Source organism: Muscardinus avellanarius (assembly GCF_963383645.1).
Source record: "Muscardinus avellanarius genome assembly, chromosome: 10".
Lineage (NCBI taxonomy): Eukaryota > Metazoa > Chordata > Mammalia > Rodentia > Gliridae > Muscardinus > Muscardinus avellanarius.
The window spans coordinates 148125-168815 of NC_137796.1; the positions used below are offsets into that span (position 1 = coordinate 148125).

Consider the following 20691-nt stretch of genomic DNA (forward strand, 5'->3'; position numbering starts at 1 on the left):
GGAACCCAGGGGGCATTTTACCTATGATCTATACCCCCAGCCCTATTTTTAATTCTTTATTTTGAAATAATATCTCACTGAGTTGCAAAGGGCCTCACTAAGTAGCTCAGGCTGTCCACGAACCATGATCCTCATGTCTAAGCCTCCCAAATGCTGGGATTACAAGCATGTGCCACAACACCCAGCTGACAAAAGTTTGGCTTTTTTTTTTTTTCTTTTTTTTCTTTTTGCAGTACTGGAGATGGAACCAAGGGGCATTCTACATCCAAGCTGCACCCTCAACCTTATTTTTTATTCTTTATTTGGAAACAGGGTCTCACTGAGTTGCAAAGGGCCTCACTAAGTAGCTGAGGCTGGCTGCAAACCGCGATCCTCCTGTCTCAGCCTCCCAAATGCTGGGATTACAAGCGTGCGCCACCATGCCCGGCCAACAAAAGGTATTTTGATGAAGCAGCTTTCTCAGGTCCACAAAGGACAGAGCCAAAAAGAGTTCTGGAGCAGTGCTGAGTCCTCCCAGTGAAAATCTCAGCTGGAGGGAAAGGAAAACCAAAGTCTGGGTGATTCATTCTAGTTTCTTAACTAGGCATGAAAGTGGATACCTGAAGTCATTAAGTAGAGAAAACAGGGAGCAGAAAGCAATTCTGGGCATAAGACCAACAAGACCCTACATGGGCTAGGTTGACAAGAACTCATTATTCACCACCATGCTACAGACAAATGTGCACGCCTGTGTATTAATGTGCCTGACCCCAGTGCTGGGAAGAAACTAAGGGGATGAGCTCCATGGCCAAACGTGTGAGAGGTGGGAGAAGCAGATGGCTGTGGGTCAGAGGTCCTGAGAGAATCTTGCTCCAATAATCACCAGGCACTGAGCCTGCAAAGCGCTGTGTGAGAGGGGTAAGTAGGACAGGAGGCCCCTGAGAGAGGTCCCCACCCACTTGGAATTGAGACCAATCTGGTAAGGAAGCAAGGACCTTAGCACAAGAGCTTGGGTTTTAATTAGAAAGAAGAGAGAAAAGCAAAGGCCTCATCCTAACTGTAAGCTCAAGCACAAGACCAAAGTGTCACTTCTGCGGATCTTCCTCAGATGCTATTTTGGTCTCTGCAGTAAAGACTTAGATCAGAATTAAAACAGAAACTCAAATGGGTACAAAAAGGCTTTGTGGCTGAGATCTCTGATGCCTCTTAAATGTCTAAACAGGTTCAAAGTTCTACAGACCTAGGTGAGCACTTGCCAGGACAAAATGGCCAGGCACAGAGGCCAAGTGCCAATTACAAAGAAAGGAGCATGCCTGGCTCCTGCAGGATGCGCGGCCCAGCCAGCCGCACTCACCTGTGAAGCCTGGAGTGAGAGCTGCCAGCTTTCTCGCCAGGGCGTCCTCACTGAGGCTTACATCCAACTTGAGTGGGCGCAGGTGGACCTTGAAGATGGAAGATCGGCCTTTGATGTCAGGAGGGCCTAGGAAACAAAGAGATACAAAAGCTCTGTACTCTGGGCCTTCACAGCAGGGCTCCCATGGCCACTTCGCACAATTGCAAGGACAGCCAGCAGAAGTCCTTGCCATAGTTGTTTCCTTTTCTTTGGTGCTGGAGATTGAACCCAGGAGTATTCTACCTCTAAGCTATACACCCAGTCCTATTTTATTTTTTAGTTTCAAATAGGATTTTATTAATTGCTGAATCTGGCTTTGAACCTGTAATCCTCCTGTCTGGCTTCCCAAGTACTGGAATTAACAAGCATGCACCACTATGCCCGGCTAGTTCTGTAATGCAGTACAAAAACAAAGTGAAGAATACAAATCTGCTCTATCACAACTGCCGGTGTGCAATGCAGCGACGTTCTTTTTTTTTTTTTTTTTTTTTTTGCGGTTCTGGGGATGGAACTCAGAGGCATCTGACCTCCAAGCTACACCCCCTGCCCTATTTTTTTTTTTTTATTCTTTTATTTTGAAACCAGGTCTCACTGAGTTGCAGAGGGCCTCACTAAGTAGCTGAGGCTGTCTGCAAACCGCAATCCTCCAGGTCTCAAGCGTGCGCCACCACGCCCAGCTATGCAGCAACATTCTGATAGGCTCAATCCTATCTGTTATTACCAAAAAGTGAACTGCCAGAAGATAGTCATGTGCCTCTACATTAAAAAAAAATTTTTTTTTTTCGATACTGAGAATGGAACCCAGGGATATTGTACCTCTGAGCTATACCCCCAGACCTATATTTTAGCCTTTTTTCTTTTTATTTATTTATTTATTTATTTATTTATTTATTTATTTATTTTGTGGTAATGGGGATGGAACCCAGGGATTCTACCTATGAGTTGCATCCCCAGCCCTATTTTTTGTTCTTTATTTTGAAACAGGGTCTTACTGAGTTGCAAAGAATCTCACTAAGTAGCTGAGGCTGTCCTTGCCAGTCTCATCTGGGATTATAAGCATGAATGACCACGCCCGGCTTAGCCTTTTTTTTTTTTTGCAAGTCTGGGGATGGAACCCAGGCACATTTGACCTTCAAGCTACACCTCCTGCCCTATTTCTTATTCTTTATTTTGAAACAGGGTCTCACTAAATTGCAGAGGGCCTCATTAAGTAGATGAGGCTGTCCACCTCCCAAATGCTGGGATTACAAGAATGCACCACCACACACGGCCCAGCTTAGCCTTTTTCTTTCTTTTTTTTTTTAAATAAATTGTCCATCAATATTCCTTTTAAAATTTATTTATTTATCACATACTAATTCTCCATTTTAACAGAGTTCAGCATGACATCTTTATACACGCGTGAAACCTGCAGTGATCAAATCCAATCATTATCTTTCCACCTCATCCTATACAAACACCCTTCCCGAGAACTACTAACTCTTCTACTAGTAATCACTAGTCTACTTCCAGGTGAACTCATTCAAGTTTCCACATATGAGAGAGAACATGCAATGCTTGATTTTCTGTGTATGGATGATTTCAATGAACACGGTCTCCCGTTCTATACATTTGCTATAAATGACAGGACTTTATTATGGTTACATGATCCTCTTATGTGCATCTGCTATGTTTCATTTATCCATTCACCTGTTGATGAGCCCGAGGCTGAATCTGTATCTGAGCAATTGCTAATACTGCCACGATAATTTACATAGGAGTGAGCCAGGCATGGTGGCGCACCCTTGTAATCCCCGCGCTTGGGAGGCAGAGACAGGAGGATCGCGCAGGTTCAAAGCCAGCTGTGCACGCTGGCTTAGGAGACCCTGTTTCCAAATAAAAATGTAAAAATAGGTCTGGGAGTGTAGCCCAGAGGTAGAAGGGCTTCCAGGAACCCCAGTACCACAAAATAAGTAAACAAATAAAAAAAAAACAGGAGTGTAGGTATTTCTTTGGTAGTCTGCTGTCACCCGCTTTGTATCTCCAGAAGTGGGATAGCTAGATCATATGGTAAATCTTCTCTTTTTTTTTTTCTTTTTTGTTTTTTAAGGTTCTTTTTTCTTTTTGTACTCTAAGGGACCTCCGTAATGGTTGTGCCAATGTATATCTTCACCAAAAGTGAATATGTTCCTTTTCTCCATATCTTTACAAGCAGTTGTTATTTTTATTTGTTGGTTTCGTTTTGTTCTGATAATAGCTCTCCTCATTGGGGTGAGATGGTATCTCGATTGGTTTTTTATTTGTTTTGTTTTTCTCATGGTTAATGATACAGATAATTTTTTCATATACTTGACCATTTGTATCTCTTCTTCTGAGACATATCTACTCAAGCTTATTTGCCCACTTTTAACTGTATTACTCGATTTTCTTAGAGTTAGCCTTTTTATTTTCCAAATAGGGTCTCACTGAGTTGCGAAGGGCATCACTAAGTAGCTAAAGCTGTTTGAAAACTGTGATCCTCTGGTCTCTGCTTCCCGAGAATTCTGGAATTATAAGCGTGTGCCACCATGCCCAGCTTCAAAATTTGCGTTAGTTATTTCAGAATCTCATCAAAATCTCACCAAACACACAGAAAATTATCTAACCAAACTTTTAACCCCAGGTGCTGAGGCTCAAACCCCAGTATCTAAGGAACTCACCAAGGTAAATCTGGCGATCAAACCGTCCAGGCCGCATCAGGGCTGGGTCAAGGATGTCAGGGCGGTTAGTGCCGGCCAGCACTACCACATTGGTGGCAGAGTTGAAACCTGGACACAAGAGAAGTGAACTCAATAAAGACCCCATTTAGCACCAACATCTCCCCGCCATGCCAAGGAAGGCCCCATGCGAGCCTGCCTCCCTTCTGCTGCCTCTATGCCCAAAGCAAGGCCACATGGCAGACACAAGGCCACACCCAGCTGCCCCGGCCCACGCTGGCTCAGAGCCCTGTCCTGCTGACCCTTCACCTCTGGCTCTCTGCTCTCACTGTTCCCTCCTGCATCAGCTGGGTGTCTCCACTGACAGGAACCAGGAGATTAGCTGAGAACCCCATAGCCTGGTAGCAGGGTTGTAGATAAGTCCCAGTACATGGACTCTTCTTCCGATTCGATCCTGGTTCCTGCCACCCTGATACTATCTGTAGTGCTCAAGGTCGCCTTCCACGTATGGTCCTTGTGGGCTTGGAAGCAGATGAAGCTAGGCCAGGGGCTACACAAAGAATGGGGATGCCAATCAAGGGTGAGGGCATGAGGAGGGCGGCGAGGCATCCATGCCCTCGCTGGCCCCTCCAGTATTCTCTCCAGTCAGACGCCCTCCAGAAGAGAAGACAGTAAAAATCTAATTATAGTTATTGTTGAATACCATTGAATAAAAAAATAAAAAAATAAAAACTTTGGAAGTGATTTTGGCCTGAAAAAAAGTGTGAACACAGCGGGCCTGACTGCTATTCACAGAAGGCCCGCCTATAAGGTCAACAATGGCTAGCATCTGGGGACTGTAAGTACTTCTACCATTCCCTGACAAGAAAAGTTGCTTCTTGTGCCCAAACTGTGCAAACGACATGGTTTATGCAGTACATCTCCCCTCCTCCCAGACATTTGGAATTTTGGTTACTATCAGGCAGGAGTTACCTCCATGACTAGCACCCAGTGAAAATCCTGGAGAACTAAGTGTCTCAGGAACTCTCCTGGTAAACACGACTCCAACATGCTGTACAGCCTGTTATTGGAAAGTATCCTGAAAATGCAGCCAGTTTCCCCTGGACTGCCCCTGACACATCTTCCTTCTTTCTTGGGCTGGATTCACTTCATGTCCTTTCACTGTGATGAACCACCACTGTTAGTACAACTGCAGGCTGACCCTGGGACCCCTAGAAACTCGCCAAGCCTGGGGTGGTCTTAGAGACTCCAACATGACCCTGATCCAAGTGAAGATAAAATCTGCCAAAGGTCCAGTGAAAGCTTTTCCAAAGTCAAAAAGTGGCATAAGCCAGGCATGGTGGTACACACCTATAATTCCAGCTACTGTGGAAGATGAGGCAGGAGGGTAACAGGTTTAAGGCCAGACTGAAGAACTTAGTAAGAACCTGTCTTGAAATAAAAGAAAAAAAGGGCTGGGGTGCTGGGCATGGTGGCGCACGCTTGTAATCCCCGCGCTTGGGAGGCAGAGACAGGAGGATCGTGCAGGTTCGAAGCCAGCCGCGCGTGCTGGCTTAGGAGACCCTGTTTCCAAATAAAAAATGTAAAAATAGGTCTGGGAGTGTAGCCCGGAGGTAGAAGGGCTTCCAGGAACCCCAGTACCACCAAAAAAAAAAAAAAAAAAAAAAAAAAGGGCTGGGGGTGCAGCTCAGTGGTAGAAGCCCTGGGTACAATCCTCAGCACCACAGAATAACAACAAACAACTAGCATAAATGTCTAGATGTGGCCCAGGAAAGAACATCCTAGTTGGAATGACTCTGTGAGGGAAACAGGACAAAGGCTCAGAGCAGGAGCATGGCTATAGCTGTTCCATCCAGTGTGCTCCATCAGGAGAAATGACACTCATCTACCTGGTCTACCACCCCAGAGAGGCTGGTAACTCTAACCCTAACCCTAACCCCCGCTAACTTCCTTCCTGCTGGAGGTCAAGGGAGTGCATCTGCCTTGTCCTGACACTGCACTTCTCCATAATGTTTGCTTGAGAACAGCCTTCCTTAAAACCAAAATAAGCTGGGCGTGGTGGCGCACACTTTTAATCCCAGCATCCCAGAGGCTGAGATCGGAGGATCACGGTTCACAGACAGCCTCAGCTACTTAGTGAGGCCCTTTGCAACACAGTGAGATCCTGTATCAAAAAAAAAAAAGCCAGGTGTGATGGTGGTGCTTGCTTGTAATCCCCGCACTTGGGAGGCGGAGACAGGAGGATCGCACAGGTTTGAAGCCAGCCATGCTGGCTCACGAGACCCTGTTTCCAAATAAAAAAGTATAAAATAGGTCTGGGAGTGTATCCCAGAGGTACAAGGGTTTCCAGGAGCCCCAGTAGCACACACACACAAAAAAAGGTGGTGCACGCTTATAATGCCAGCATTTGGGAGGCTGAGACAGGAGGATCTAGGTTCGCAGCCAGCCTCAGTTACTTAGTGAGGCCCTTTGCAACTCAGTGAGACCCTATTTCAAAATAAAGAATAAAAAATAGAGATAGGCAGCTGGGTGTGGTGGCACACGCTTATAATCCCAGCATTTGGGAGGCTGAGCCTGGAGGATCACGGTTCACGGACAGCCTTAGCTACTTAGTGAGGCCCTCCGCAAGTCAGTGAGACCCTGATTCAAAATAAACAATAAAAAATTGGGCAGGGGGGTATAGCTCGGAGGTCAGATTCCTCTGGGTTCCATCCCCAGACCCGCAAAAAAAAAGAAAATAGGGCTATAGGGCTGGGAGTGTAGCTTGGAGGTAGAATGCCTCTGGGTTCCATCCCCAGTACTACAAACAAAATAAATAAATAAATAAATAATAAATAAATAAAAATAATGAATTAAAAATAGGGCTAGCCGGGCGTGGTGGCACATGCTTGTAATCCCCACACTTGGGAGGCAGAGACAGGAGGATCGCGCAGGTTCGAAGCCAGCCACGTGCGCTGGCTTAGGAGACCCTGTTTCCAAATAAAAATGTAAAAATAGGTCTGGGAGTGTAGCCCGGAGGTAGAAGGGCTTCCAGGAACCCCAGTACCCCCCCCCAAAAAAAAAAATAGGGCTGGAGGTGTAGTTTGGAGGTAGAATGCCCCTAGGTTCCATTCCTAGTACTGAGGGGAAAAACAAAAAAACAAACAAAAAAAAAAAAAAAAACAGAATAGAGCCGGGCATGGCAGTGCAAGCTTGTAATCTCAGTACTCAGAAAGCTGAGACAGGAGGATCATAGGTTCAAAGCCAGCCTCAGCAACTTAGTAAGACCCTGTTTCCAAATAAAAAATAAAATAAAATAGGTCTAGGGGTATAGCCCAGAGGAAAAAGCCCCTGAGTTCCATCCCCAGTTTAAAAAATAAAATAAAATAGTAGTCAAGGATTCTCTTCCAGGGAACATCTCTGTGGAAACGAGAGTACCTCAGGCAGTGTTAACAGCAAAGGTCTGCTGTGGTGTCCACTCACCATCCATCTCCACAAGCATTTGGTTCAGAGTATTTTCCTGCTCGCTCTGACCTCCGAGGTGCCCACGGCCACGCTTCCTGCCAATGGCATCAATCTCATCAATGAATAAGATACAAGGAGCATTTTTTCGGGCCATTGCAAACATGTCACGAACCTGCAATGGGATTGACGGAGTGTTTGGTTACTTACCTGCAGACAAGACAGCTCACTCATCCGTAAGGTGCATCAGCACCTCACACATGAGGCACACCAGCTTGTAGCTACAAAGCCACAAAGCTTTGTATACCCACACAAAGCTTGTAGCTACACAGGTTGACCACTCCTAGTCAAGAAATGTCCTGTTAGCCAGCCGTGGTGGCGCACGCTTGTAATCCCCGCCCTTGGAAGGTTGAGACAGGAGGATCTCGCAGGTTCGAAGCCAGCCTCAGCTGGCTTAAGAGACCTTGTTTCCAAATAAAATATAAAATAGGTCTGAGAGTGTAGCCCAGAGGCAGAAGGCCCCTAGGTTCCATCCCCAGTACCAAACAAAAGAAAAAAACAAAACAAAACAAAATGTCCTGTTGCATTATGCAGCTGGCCATCCATCTACCTACCCTGGCTGGACCAACACCAACAAACATTTCCAGGAACTCTGACCCGTTCACAGTGATGAAGGGGACACTGGCCTCCCCTGCAGTGGCTTTGGCAAGAAGTGTTTTACCAGTACCAGGCGGACCAGTGAGCATGGCTCCCTGTAACAGAAAGGAGACACCTGGTTTTCAAGAGAAACAGCACACAAATCCTCTTTTCTAGCCGGGCGAGGAGGCACATGCTTGTAATACTATTACTTGGGAGGCTGAGACAGGAGGGTCGCACAGCAAAACCAGCCTCAGCTACTTAGTGAGGCTCTCAGCAACTTAGTGAGACTCTTGTTTTCAAATAAAAAATATAAAATAGGTCTGGGAGTGTAGTAGTCCAGAGGTAGAAAGCCCCTGGGTTCCATTCCTAGTACCAAAAAAAAAAAAATCCTATTTTCTACTTAACTGTGATTAGGAATTTGGTTTTTTGGGTTTTGTTTTGTTTTGTTTGTACAGGTCTGGGGATGGAACCCAGGAGCATTCAACCTCCGAGCTACACCCCCTGCCCTATTTTTTATTCTTTATTTTGAAATTGAATCTCACTAAGTTGTGGAGGACCTCACTAAGTAGCTGATGCTGTCCGCGAACCACGATCCTCAGGTCTCAGCCTTCCGAATGCTGGGATTACAAGTGTGTGCCACCACACCCGGCTGGAATTTATTTCCTTACACTAGCAACTTCTAGTATTTACTAACAAGAATCTCATTACTCTTACAGACTGGGTTATTTTATTTTATTTATTTATTTATTTATTTATTTTTGTAGTGATGGGGATTGAACCCAGGCGCATTCTAGCTCTGATCTACACCCACAGCCCTATTTTTTTATTTTTTAATTTGAAACAAGATCTCACTAAACTGTGGAGGGCTTCACTAAGTAGCTGAGGCTGACCATGAACCTGTGATCCTCTTGTCTTAGCCTCCCAAGTATTGGGATTAGAAGCATATGCCACCATGCCTGGCTTTTTTCTTTTTAAATCTTTTCTAGGCACGAATGGTAGTACATACCTATAATCCCAGTACTTGGGAAGCTGCCATCGGAGGATAGGTTGAGGACAGCCTCAGAAACACAGCAAGACTGTCAGGAACCTGGTAAGACCCTGTTTCAAAATAAATAATGCCGGGCACGGTGGTGCACGCTTGTAATCCAGCATTCGGGAGGCTGAGACAGGAGGACTGAGGTTCACGGACGGCCTCAGCTACTTGGACTCTTTCCAACTCAGGGAGACCCTGTTTCAAAATAAAGAATAAAAATATGGCTGGGGAGTAGCTCGGAGGTAGAGTGCCCTGGGTTTCATCACCAGTACCAAAGAAATTTTTTTAAATAATAAAAGAAAAGAAGCCAGGTGTGGTGGCACATGCTTGTGATCACAGCATTCAGGAGGCTGAGACTGGAGGATCATGGTTCGCAGACAGCCTCAGCTACTTAGTGAGGCTCTCTGCAACTTAGTGAGACCCTGTTTCAAAATAAAGAATAAAAAATAGGGCAGGGAATGTAGCTTGGAGGTCAAATGCCCCTGGGTTCCATCCCTAGACCTGCAAAAAAAAAAAAAAAAAAAAGAAAGAAAGAAAGAAAGGAAGAAAGGAAAGAAGAAAGGAAGGAAGGAAGGAAGGCTGGGCTTCATGGTGCACGCCTGTAATCCCAGAACTTGCAAGGCTGAGACAGGAGGATTGCAGGTTCAATGACAGCCTCAGCAACAAGTGAGACTCTCATCAACCTAGATTCAAAATAAAAATATAAAATAGGGATGGGGGTGCAGCAGGCTCAGCCACTTAGTGAGGCCCCTCTGTAACTTAGTGAGACCCTGTTTCAAAATAAAGAATAAAATAGCTGGGCGTGGTAGCGCACACTTGTAATCCCTGTGCTTGGGAGGCGGAGACAGGAGGATCGCGTAGGTTCGAAGCCAGCCTCTCTGGTTTAAGACCCTGTTTCCAAATAAAAATATTTTTAAAAAAATAGGTGTACCCCGGAGGTAGAAAGTTTTTCAGGAACCCCAGGACCACAAATAAATAAATAAATAAATAAGGAGAAAGAAAGAAAAAAGAATAAAATAGAGGTGGTGCTCAGAGGTATGAATGACCCTAGGTTCAATCCCCACTATCAGCCCCCCCCCCAAAAAAAATTTTCTGGTCATAAAATAAATGCACATTAACTACAAACCGTTTACATATTATAGACATAACACGGATAATGAAAATCTGCACCCCACTCAGAAGAACAGCTCCTTCTGCACAGAGTCCCAGGAGCAGACCTGCTGGCCAATGGCCTAAATGCTTATTTTCATGATTATCATCAAACTACTCTGCAAAGCAGAGGACCACCAAGAGTGAACCACAGCTTGCCTTTCAAGCTTTCAGGTCTTGAGGTATGAAGGGTAAACACTACTTCTTTTAAGATGTTCCTTCAGCTGTTCAGACTGGCTTTCTTTGTGTTCAATGTGTCTGCTATCTCTATAACTTATCTTTTTTTACAGTGTGTGTGTGTGTGTGTGTGTGTGTGTGTGTGTGTGTGTGTACCAGGAGTTGAACTCAAGGGAACTCTACCTTGAAGCTATTACCACCAGTCCCCCCCACCTTTTTTTTTTTGCGGGTCCGGGAATGGAACCCAGAGGCATTTGACCTCCGAGCAACACCCCCTGCCCAATTTTTTATTTTTTATTTTGAAACTGAGTCTCACTGAGTTGCAAAGAGCCTAAGTAGCTGAGGTTGTCAGCGAACCGCGATCCTCCAGTCTCAGCCTCCCGAATGCTGGGATTACAAACCTGTGCCACCACACCCGGCTTTTTTTTTTTTTTATTCTTTATTTTGAAACGGGATCTCACTGAGTTGCAGAGGGCCTCACTAAGTAGCTGAGGCTGTCCTCGAACCAAGATCCTCCAGTCTCAGCCTCACAAATGCTGGGATTACAAGCGTGAGCCACCACACCCAGCTTTATTCTTTATTTTGAAACAGGATCTCACTAAATACCAGAGGCTGCCCATGAACCTACAATCCTCAGGTCTCAGCCTCCCAAGTACTGGGATTACAAGTGTGCCTCACCACAACCACTTCAATTTTTTAGTCTGAAACAGGGCCTAGCCGGGCGTGGTGGCACAGACTGGCAGAGTACAGCCAGCCAGGGCCTCCAGGCGGTTCTGCTTTTTCAGAATTGCTAATTTCTAGGCTGAAGAAGTTATCTTAAAAATGTATTTTGGGCCGGACTGGTGCATGCTTGTAATCCCCGCACTTGGGAGGTGAAGACAGGAGGATAATGCAGGTTCGAAGCCAGCCGCACTGGCTTAAGAGACCCTGTTTCCAAATAAAAAGTATAATATAGGCCTGGGAGTGTAGCACAAACGTAGAAGGGCTTCCAGTACCACCAAAAAATAAAAAATAAAAAATAAAATAAAATAAAATAGGGCTGGGGGTGTAGCTTTGAAGTAGAATACCCCTGGGTTCCATCCCAGGTACTGTAGGGCTGGAGCCGGGCGTGGTGGCGCATGATTGTAATCCCAGCATTCTGGAGGCTGAGACCACAGACAGCCTCAGCTACTTAGTGAGGCCCTCTGCAACTCAGTGAGACCCGGTTTCAAAATAAAGAATAAAAAATAGGGCAGGGGGTGTAGCTTGGAGGTCAAGGTCAAATGCCCCTGGGTTCCATCCCCAGACCTGCAAAAAAAAAAAAAAAAAAAGAAAGAAAAGAAAAGAAAAGTAGGGCTGGGGGTACAGCTTGGAGGTAGAATGCCCTGGTTCCATCCCAGAAAAAAAGAAAAAGAAAAAAGAAAACAGGGCCTCATTAAGTTCCTGAGACTGTACTCGAACCATGATCCTCCTGTCTCAGCCTCCCAACAAGTGGGATTACAGACAGGTACATGCCACTTTTCATGGCTCACATTTGTGGTTTTTATTTTTATTTATTTATTTTTAATTAATTATTTTTTGTGTGTGTCTTTGGTTCTCGGTGTACCATAGACAGTACTGGGAATGGCCTAGGAAGATTCGAGAAAGCTGTGATTATTAATATATTCCAAAAATTGGGTGAGGGCCGGGTGTGGTGGCGCTCGCTTGTAATCCCAGCATTTGGGAGGCTGAGACCTGGAGGATCGTGGTTCACGGACAGCCTCAGCAACTTGTGAGGCCCTCTGCAACTCAGTGAGACCCTGTTTCAAAATAAAGAATAAAAAGTAGGGCAGGGGGTATAGCTTGGAGGTCAAATGCCTCTGGGTTCCATCCTCAGACCCGCAAAATAAATAAGTAAATAAATAAAAATTTTAAAAAATTGGGTGAGGGCCAAAACTGTGAAAGGACTTGGTTTCTGCCCAGAAGCAGGCAATTATCCAGTGTAAATTAACCTAGCTAAAGGTAATTAGCAAGTCTAAAGAAGGGGGAGGGGACTAGGACTTCCCCATCCTCATTCTAAAGACAGGTTAACATAATAATTGGATAATCTAGCTGGGATGGTTGACCTTCTGTGAAAGGAGACACCTTGCTGAGGGGAAGAACCTTACAGAAAAGTTTACTATGTCAGAAAGCAAGATGGAAGTCTTGGGTATAAAACGCTTGTAATCCCCGCGCTTGGGAGGCTGAGACAGTAACTATCTTCTGTATTTCTATCTTTTTTTTTTTTTTTTTGGTGGTACTGGGGGTGGAACCCAGAGGCTTCCTACCTCCGGGCTATACTCCCAGCCCTTTTTAATATTTTATTTGGAAACAGGGTCTCACAAAGTTGCTGAGAACCTAAGTAGCTGAGGCTGGCTTCGAACCTGTGCGATCCTCCTGTCTCAGCCTCCCAAGCGCGGGGATTACAGGCGTGCGCCACCACGCCCGGCTTATTCTTTTTTTTTTTTTTTTTTCTTTTTTTGCGGGTCTGGGGATGGAACCCAGGGGCATTCGACCTCCAGGGGCATTCCACCCCCTGCCCTACTTTTTATTTTTTATTTTGAAACCAGGTCTCACTGAGTTGCAGAGAGCCTCACTAAGTAGCTGAGGCTGTCCGTGAACCGCGATCCTCCAGGTCTCAGCCTCCCAAATGCTGGGATTACAAGCGTGCGCCACCACGCCCGGCTTATTTCTATCTTTTTAATAAACTTCTTTAAATCTTCAGCAAGAGTCCAGGCTAATGTGTATTTATACTTAGCTCAGGACAAGAACCAGCACTTTTTCTTTTTTTCTGTTTTTTTTTTTTTTTCCTGTTTTTTTTGGGTTTGTTGTGGTTTAACGGAAATTGTGTCCAGGACCCTGACAGGGGTCCCCAGGGACAGTTTCCCCAAAACCATAACATTCCCAAACTGTAACACTCGGGATGAAACCCAGGGGCATTCTACCTCTGAACTATACCCTTAGCCCTATCTTATTTTTTTGAAACAGGGTCTAGCTAAGTTGCTTGCTGAAGCTGGCCTTGAACCTGTCTCAAACATCCTAGGTACTGGGATTATAGGCATGTGCCACCACACCTAGCTCACATTTGTGTTTTAAGTTGATTCACTTCAGATGAATATGTATTGTTCGTATGTCCAATATAAATGTTATAATTTTAGGAACTATGGCCTCCAATCTGTCAGATAAGAGGATATGTGTGTGCACGTGTGCACGCGTGTGCACGCGTGTGCGCACACGGCCCCAATACCGAGGATGAATATCCAGAGGCTTTTTACCTCCAGGCTATACTCCCAGCCCTATTATCTCAGGGGATCACCACCATGCCAGGCTAGATAAGAGGACTTTTATTGTTCTACTCTGCAAATGCTATTTCCATTCTCTATTGTGATCAATAAAATAGAAAGTCAAAGCAAAAAACAGATGGTCAAATATTTGTCCCCTCTAAACCATAGCAATGTGTGTGTGCGCACATTCTACCTCCAAGCTACATCCCAGTCCTATTTATTTATTTATTTATTTATTTATTTATTTATTTATTTATTGTGGTACTGGGGATGGAACCCAGGGGTATTCTACATCTAAGCAATACCTCCAGCCCTATTTTTTTGTTATTTTGAACAGGGTCTCATTGAGTTGCAAAGGGCGTAAGTAACTGAGGCTGTCCTAGAACCACAATCCTCAGGTCTCAGCCTCCCAAATGATGGGATTACAAGCATAGTCCAACATGCCTGGCTTATTTTTTGTATGTATGTATGTATGTATGTATGTATGTATGTATGTATTTATTTTGCAGTACTGGGGATGAAACCCAGGGGCATTCTGCCTCTGAGCTACACCCCCAGCCCTATTTTTTATTCTTTATCTTGAAACAGGGTCTCACTGAATTGCATAGGGCCTCACCAAGTAACTGAGGCTGTCCACAAACCAGGATCCTCCTGTCCCAGCCTCCTAAATGCTAGGATTACAAATATGTGCCACCGTATCCTGACCTGTTTTTATTTTGAAACAGGGTCTCACTAGGGCACTGAGAGTCTCGCTATTTGTTGAGGCGTGTCCTCAGAACCTGAGATTCTCTTGTCTTAGCCTCCCAAGTACTGGGATTTCAGGCACATACCAGCAGAAGGATCTCAGTTCATGGACAGCCTCGGCTATTTAGGCCCTTTGCAACTCAGTGAGACCTTGTCTCCAAATAAAGAATAAAAAATAGGGCCGAGAGTGTAGTTCAAAGGTACAATGCCCCTGGTATTCTATCCCGTACCAAGAAAGAAAGGAAAGAAAGAAAGAAAGAAAGAAAGAAAGAAAGAAAGAAAGAAAGAAAGAAAGAAAGAAAGAAAGGATGGATGGATGGATGGATCTTTAGCTTTGACTTGGAGCTCACAGCATAACTACATTTTCTGAAATCAATACCTTTGGAATTTTGGCTCCCAAATCCTGATACTGCTTGGGATTTTTCAGGAAATTCACAAACTCCATAATTTCCAATTTGGCTTCTTCACAGCCAGCTACGTCTGCAAATCGCACATCAATGTTGTTCTTTAAGATCTTGGCTGTCGTCTCACCAACACTGAAGAGGCCCCCTCCTCGCCCAGTGCGACCAGTCCCCATTGGGCCTCTCCTCACAGCATAGAGGAGGATGCCAACCAGAAGAAGGGTAGGGACAAGGCTTCGCAGAAGAGAGCTGGAAAAATCAAGAAAACCACTCATCACATTTACTCAGGAGGAAGGGTTGAAACATCACCCTTCCAAAGGGGGCAGTTTCTTTCTACAATGTGTTAAAGTTTGTCTGTAGATTTGGCTTCCTCCAGTTCATAGTGTACTGGTATTGGGAAGAGAGTTTAAAATGTATTAATGTGTCAATACTGGGAAAGATGTCCAATCCTGAAATATGTCTTCTTTACTAAGAAGGGTTAAGCTAACATGTCCTTGCATTCCTAAGAACAATTTAACACATTTTGGGGGAGAAGACGAAAGGTAAAAGCCTGTGTCTGGAGACAGAGATGCCTCCCTCTCAAGCCATAAATCTGGGCCTGTGTTTGGAGACAGAGATGTCTCCCCCTTTAGGCCATAAATTCGGCTGGAGAGATAACAGAAGCAGAGCCGGGGTTGGAGATAAGGGGTAACATGATCTCCAAAATCAGAGGGACCTGCTGGACTTAGACAGGATAAAAATTCAGTAAACTGGAGTTCGTTGGCATTTTCATTCGAATTGCCCCCCTGTGCCCCGCTCTGGCACAGGGCTGTAACTATCTCTATATTTCTATCTTTTTAATAAACTTCTTTAAATCTGCAGCAGCTGTCCAAGCGATGAATACTTATTCTTAACTTAGGACAAGAATCCACGGTTTTTCTGTTTGTCTCTGTGTGTCTGGTGGTGGGGGGGATTATTTCACACCACACACCTTTCCCCCCCCAACCTATCCCCTCCAACACATAGCACTGTTTGGCTCTGACCCACTACTGAGGTCTGGTGGGTGGAGGGAGGCTGGCACCTCAGCCTGTGGCCAGCAGCCCTGTGGAGCAGTTACCTGCCCTCCTGAGGAGCCCTAGACCCAACACACTCCTCACAGGTGAGACAACAGCAGTACCCACCTCAGCACAGCAACTTTTACTCTGCTCTATTTTATAGTGAATCTCTTCCTAGTTTCTCTGTGTTCTATCTTTTCTGAATAGTGGTGTAAACTTTAAGAAAGTTTCCACGCCCTCCATAGCCTGAGGCTGCCCCACTCTCCCAGAGAACTCTTGATACTTTCCAGAATAAACCTTTAATTCCTAGAAGACAGGCCCACATACAACCAATATTCTTGACAACTCAGCAAGTAAAAACAAAACCCAGGTTAGCAACACATTGCACCCCAGAGGATGTTCAGGAGCTCCAGCTAGACACTGAGGCACTACAGGTACTACCACTAGAATTCTTAGAACTCACCTTCAGAACCCTACCTACTTCACTGCTATGATCTGAATGTTCCCCCCCCAAACGCATGTTGGAATGTCTTTGTGTGAGCCAGGCACGATGGTGCACACTTATAATCCCAGTACTTAAGAAGCTGAGACTAGGATCAAGACTCAAGGACAGCCTCAGCTACTAAGTGAGGCCCTTCACGACTTAGTGAGACCCTGTTTCAAAATAAAGAATAAAAAGTAGGGCTGGGGGTATAGCTCAGAAGTAGAATGCCCCTGGGTTGCAATCCTAGTACCACAAAAAAGAAATGTTTTTGTGTGTGTGGTACTGAGGATGGAACCCTGGGGCATTTTACCTTTGTGTGTGTGTGTGTGGTACTGGGGGTAGAACCCAGGGGTTCTACCTCTGGGCTACACCCCCAGACCTATCTTATACTTTATTTGGAAACAGGGTGAGCCACTATGCCCGGCTCCTATTCTTTATTTTGAAACAGGATCTCACTAAGTTGCAGAGGGCCTCATGAAGTGGCTGAGGCTGGACTCAAACCTGTGATCCTTCTGTCTCAGCCTACCAAGTACTTGGTTTACAGTCCTGCATTACCACGACTGGCTTTATCCCACAGTTTTTTAGCCTGCCTAGCTAAACACTTCCCTACTCCAACTCTCTTCTCAATAAAATCAGACAGATCTAAGATGGTACTGTGGTCCACACCTGTTGTCCCAGTTACTCCAGAGGCCAAGTCAGGAAGATCACTTGAGTCAAGGAGTTTGAGACAAGCCTAAGATCTCATCTCAAAAAAAATAAATGAAGCCAGGCTTGGTAGCATATGCTTGTAATCTCAGTACTTGGGAGGCTGAGACACAAGGATCACAGGCTTGAGGACAGCATCAGCTACTTAATGATGCCTTCCTCAACTTAGTGAGATCCTGTTTGGGGATAAAGAATAAAAAATAGGGCTGGGAGTGTTGCTCAGAGGTAAAATTCACCTGGGTTCAATCTCTAGTATGAGAGAGGGGGGAGGGAGAGTGAGGAGGGAGAGCGAGCGAGCATGCACGCAAACCAGACATAGTGGCACATGATTGTAATCCCAGTGCTTGGGAGGCTGAGGGAGGAGGATTGCAGGTTTGTGGCCAGCCTCAACTACTTAGTGAGGCCCTCCACAAATTAGCGAGACCCTGTTTCAAAATAAAGAATAAAAAATAGGGCTGGGAGCTGGGCGTGGTGGTGCATGCTTGTAATTCCAGCATTTGGGAGGCTTGAGACTGGAGGAACACGGTTATCAGACAGTCTCAGCTACTTTGTGAGATCCTCCACAACTCAGTGAGACCCTGTTTCAAAATAATAAATAAAAAATTGGGCAGGGGGTGTAGCTCAGGAGGTCAAATGTCTCTGGGTTCCATCCCCAGACCCGCAAAAATAAATAAATAAATAAATAAAAAATAGGACTGGGGATGTAGCTCGAAGGCATAAAGCCTCTGGTTTAATCCCTAGTACCAAAATGAATGAATGAATGAATGAACGAATGAAGAATGAATATTATAAAATAAAACAGATCTTGCCCAGTGTGCTGGCACACACTTGTAATCCCAGTACTTGGGAGGCTGAGACAGGAGGATCATAGGTTTGAGAAGTAAGTGAGACACTGTTTCTTTTCTTTTCTTTCTTTCTTTTCTTTTCTTTTTTTTTTTTTTTTTTTTTTTTTTTTTTTTTTTTTTTTTTTTTTTGCAGTACTGGAGACAGAACCCAGGGGCATTCTACCTCCGAGATACATCCCCAGCCCTATTTTTTATTTTTATTTTATGTGTGTGTGTGTGTGTGTGTGTGTGTGTGTGTGTGTGTGTGTGTGGTACTGGAGGTGGAACCCAGGGGTGTTCTACCTTCAGGCTATATTCCCAGGCCTTTTTTATACTTTATTTGGAAACAAGGTCTCATTAAGTTGCTGAGAGCCTCTCTAAGTAGCTGAGGCTAGCTTTGAACCTTTGCGATCCTCCTGTCTCAGCCTCCCAAGTGCGGGGATTACAAGCATGTAACACCATGCCCGGCTTATTCTTTATTTTGAAATAGGGTCTCATTGAATTGCAAAGGGCCTCACTAAGTAACTGAGGCTGTCCTCAAACCTGGATTCTCCTGTCTCAGCCTCCCAAATGCTGGGATTACAAGCGTGCGCCACCATGCCCCGCAAGATGCTGTTTCAAAATAAAAAATAAGCCAGGTGCGGAGGCACACACCTTTAATCCCAGTACTTGGGAGGTTGAGACAGGAGGATCACAGGTTCAAGGACAGCCTCAGCAACATAGTGAGATGCAGCAACCTAGCAGGACCCTGTTTCAAAACAAAAAAATAAAAAGGGCTGGAGGTGTACCTCAGAGGTAGAATGTACCACCAAAACAAAAAACAAAAATGGATCTAACAAATATATGTTCTTCATTGTAAAATCCAGCAGATGCCGGTAACATACTTGAAAAGTACACTCCAAAACAGGTTAGACAAAAGTATGCACTTTGTGTGCAGAAACAGAGGCCCTCGACTGGAGACTCATATCCCCCACCACTTCCCTGCCACTCACCCATCACTCTCAGTGGTATAGACCACCGCAGCTTGGTTGCTGGGCTCAATCCCCAGCTCCCACTGAGCAGACTCCAGGTTCCGCTCAAAGGTATCCACACTGCCGATGTTAAACCACACAAACTTCTGCAGAGAGAGAGGGGGAGTTACGGTCGTACCACTGTCTCTTGTCCAACGCTGACACACAAACCTGTTCACTGCTGCATTCTCGCTGCCTGGCTCCTCTTTCAGTAAAGCCCCTTTCTCCCAGTCCTAATCTCCACACATGGATGAATGCCACCTGAGGATAGTCCCATGGTAACTATGCAAAGAGCAGTGATTCCTTTGGTTCTGGGCCCACAAAATTGCGGACTTTTAAGTCCTAAACAAAAGTATAAAACACTACAACTGCCAAGGTTTGCTCCGTCCTTATGTTCTTCTCTCAAACTGAAAGCTGAGGTTGGCCAAGAACCTGTGATCTTCCTGTCTCAGTCTCCCAAGTATTGAGATTACAGGCGTGTGCCAACACACCCAGCACCTATTTTATTTTTGATTTTGAAACAAGTACATACTAAGTTGCTGAGGGTATTGATAAATTGCTGAGGCTGGTCTCGAACCTATGATTCTCCTGTCTCAGAATCCCAAATACTGGGATTTCAGCCATAAGCCACCATGCTCAGCTAAAACATGATTATTAATAGAGGTCAATGAGATAAGCCATCATATTAACAGGGACTGTTGAACACTGTGAGATGTATTTTATGGAAAGTATTAAAAACTACATTTTAAGCCGGGCGTGAGGGCATATACTTGTAATCCCAGTACTTGGGAGGCTGAAACAGGAGAATGGTGGGGTTTTGGCCAGTCTCAGCAACTTAATGAGGCCCTCCACAACTTATTGAGACCCTGTTTCAAAGTAAAATAGGGCTAGGGGTGTAGCTCAGAGGTAGAATGCCCTGGGTTCCATTCCCAGTACCACAAAAAAAAAAAAAAAAAAAAAAAAAAAAAAAACCTATGCAGTACTCGGCCTTAAACCCACTCCTCACCTCAGAGGACGTCCCAGGGGCGGGAATAACACGCACAAACTGTTTGTTCACGACTTCCAGCCGGTCCACCTAGGAAAAAAACAACCAGACAGAGAGGTAGTAAATAGGTTATCCAAACAAAGCACAGGCAGCACAGCCACAGACTCATCCACACCCAGAAACCACATGCACACCAAAGACCAGCTTTGTCTTCCAACAAACCAGTACACTTTAGCCTGTGAGTATGAATCATCTCCATTCTAATAGAAACTAATTCAAGACAAAAATCCTAAAATTGGATACATCTAAGCATTAACATTCCAACCTGGCTTAAAACCTAAAAGGAATATGCCAGGCATGGTGGTGCATGCTTGTAAACCCCACGCTTGGGAGGTTGAGAGAGGAGGATCGCACAGGTTCGAAGCCAGCCTCAGCTACTTAGTGAGACCCTGTTTCCAAACAAGAGTAAAAAACAGGTCTGGGAGTATAGCCCTGAGGTAGAAAATCTCCTGGGTTCCACCCCCAGTACCACCAAAAAAAAAAAAAAAAAACCTAAACGGAAGAGAAATAAATCTTGTACTGACAGGACAGCAAAGTCTTAAATACAGAGCTGACTCAGAAACATTTTGTCCACCCAGCTGTAAGTACAAGACAATGGTGCCAATGATGACGAAAACACATCACGGTCCTTAGGGTCCAAACTAACACCCTGTCACATACAAGTGCATAGCGGGCCG

The 20691-nt window shown here is 45.0% G+C and overlaps 1 protein-coding gene across 1 annotated transcript in view; it reads right to left on the reverse strand.

Moving 5' to 3' along the window:
* LOC308267903 (mitochondrial inner membrane m-AAA protease component AFG3L1) overlaps positions 1–20691 on the reverse strand; it is a gene marked incomplete at both ends in the record, with an annotated part of 47372 nt that overhangs the window by 8121 nt on the left and 18560 nt on the right. Inside the window, 7 exons of the mRNA XM_080702851.1 lie at positions 1334–1459; positions 4051–4158; positions 7510–7663; positions 8103–8240; positions 14891–15161; positions 18952–19076; positions 19976–20044. Coding sequence (XP_080558977.1) covers positions 1334–1459; positions 4051–4158; positions 7510–7663; positions 8103–8240; positions 14891–15161; positions 18952–19076; positions 19976–20044 — 991 coding nt within the window. The remainder of the gene's footprint in view (positions 1–1333; positions 1460–4050; positions 4159–7509; positions 7664–8102; positions 8241–14890; positions 15162–18951; positions 19077–19975; positions 20045–20691) is intronic.